The sequence below is a fragment of the Branchiostoma belcheri genome, unplaced genomic scaffold (assembly GCF_001625305.1).
Source record: "Branchiostoma belcheri isolate BF01 breed outbred unplaced genomic scaffold, Haploidv18h27 scaffold159, whole genome shotgun sequence".
Taxonomy (NCBI): domain Eukaryota; kingdom Metazoa; phylum Chordata; class Leptocardii; order Amphioxiformes; family Branchiostomatidae; genus Branchiostoma; species Branchiostoma belcheri.
This window is the reverse complement of record NW_017803035.1, coordinates 277,131-278,946: the sequence shown is the minus strand read 5'-3', so window position 1 is coordinate 278,946 and position 1,816 is coordinate 277,131. Positions and strand designations below refer to the sequence as shown.

General features: G+C 33.0%; 1 protein-coding gene across 1 annotated transcript in view; it reads right to left on the bottom strand.

Moving 5' to 3' along the window:
- LOC109465822 (integrin alpha-7-like) overlaps positions 1-1,816 on the bottom strand; it is a 38,776-nt gene that overhangs the window by 4,540 nt on the left and 32,420 nt on the right. The window contains exon 19 of the mRNA XM_019763263.1: positions 623-708. Coding sequence (XP_019618822.1) covers positions 623-708 — 86 coding nt within the window. The remainder of the gene's footprint in view (positions 1-622; positions 709-1,816) is intronic.

Below are 1,816 nucleotides of genomic sequence, written 5' to 3'. Positions count from 1 at the left end.
GATTATTTGGAGTAATTTTTCCATAATTTATTTGCAATCCAGTCCACAAAATGCTAATTTTAATTTAAGGTAACTTTTCTTATGGCTAGTTAAGTTATTTGTTATTTAAGACAAATGTGTAAGGCCATGTGTTGATTTGATTATATGGATGACATCTTCCGGGAGCCCCAAAACTGATGCGCGCGTGCGAATAAAAAAAAGTTTTGCAAAAAAAAGTTCTTTTCATTATGAAATCTACGTGGTCATGAGGGTTGAGAAAATGGCACAGAATATGGTTTGGCGAATAATCTAGTCTACAAGTTCATTTCTTTACAATTTCGTCTTTTTTCGTTTGATTTTGGCATTCTACGACATTGGTATAGTTTTTATTAATTTTTTTTTTGTAACTTATGGTATATTTTTGCTCATTTAGCAACTGTTTTGTACGATTTACAGTATGGTTGAAAACTTTTTTTTTTGGAAACGGCCGAAAATTCATGCGCGCGCGGATGTCATCCATATAATCAAATCAACATGGCCTGAAATCTGAAAAACAAAATGGTTGCTACATCGTTATGAAGAAGTACTTTGTAAATATAGAAATGAACTGTGATTCCGGAAACAAAAAAATATATAAACTCACGTGTGCAGTGTGAGAGGTATCTTGATACTCCTGTCCCATGGTCGCAGCATCGTGGTCAGAAGTCTCAACGTGAATAACTGGATAGACTGGTATGGTAGCGTAGAATGAATGAATGAATGAATGAATGAATGAATGAATGAATGAATGAATGAATGAATGAATGAATGAATGAATGAATGAATGAATGAATGAATGAATGAATGAATGAATGAATGAATGAATGAATGAATGAATGAATGACTGTTTATTATCGTGCCATTGCGATCAATATGCCGCCCAGCCCATATAGGCTTATAAGGCACCGACAAAATACAAAATCAGAACAAATCAAAAGGTACAGAGAATCAGATGTAACATAAATTATAACTTAACATAATATATAATAAATACAGGAAATTAAGTAGTACTGGTCATATACAGAAATCAAATCAAATGTAACATAGATGATAAATAATAATAACTTAGGTTCAACCAAAATTAATAATGGATAAAAGTAACAAGAGGTAACTGTCACATGAATGTTACATACAGAGAACCAACTTAACAGAAAAGTGAACAGGTAAACGTAGCAAGGAAAGAGGAGAACCAAACTGAAAATGACAGTAAAACAAAATAAGATCAGCCTATTATGAATAAATGTGCACGTGAATACATATCAATATCTGCAGGGTAACCGGTAAAGATAAACACAAAAAAAGTACAGAAACACGGGAGGTGTCAACAGAATCATCAAAGCTTGATAGAGAAATTGCTTCACATAAGAACGTTATGATCTTAGTTTAGGCCATGTTGATTTGATTATATGGATGACATCCGCGCGCGCATGAATTTTCGGCCGTTTCCAAAAAAAAGTTTTCAACCATACTGTAAATCGTACAAAACAGTTGCAAAATGAGCAAAAATATACCATAAGTTACAAAAAAAATTAATGAAAACTATACCAAGGTCGTAGAATGCCAAAATCAAACGAAAAAAGACGAAATTGTAAAGAAATGAACTTGAAGACTAGATTATTCGCCAAACCATATTCTGTACCATTTGCTCAACCCTCATGACCACGTAGATTTCATAATGAAAAGAACTTTTTTTTTGCAAAATTTTTTTTATTCGCACGCGCGCATCAGTTTTGGGGCTCCCGGAGGATGTCATCCATATAATCAAATCAACATGGCCTTATAATGAAGTGAATATAAT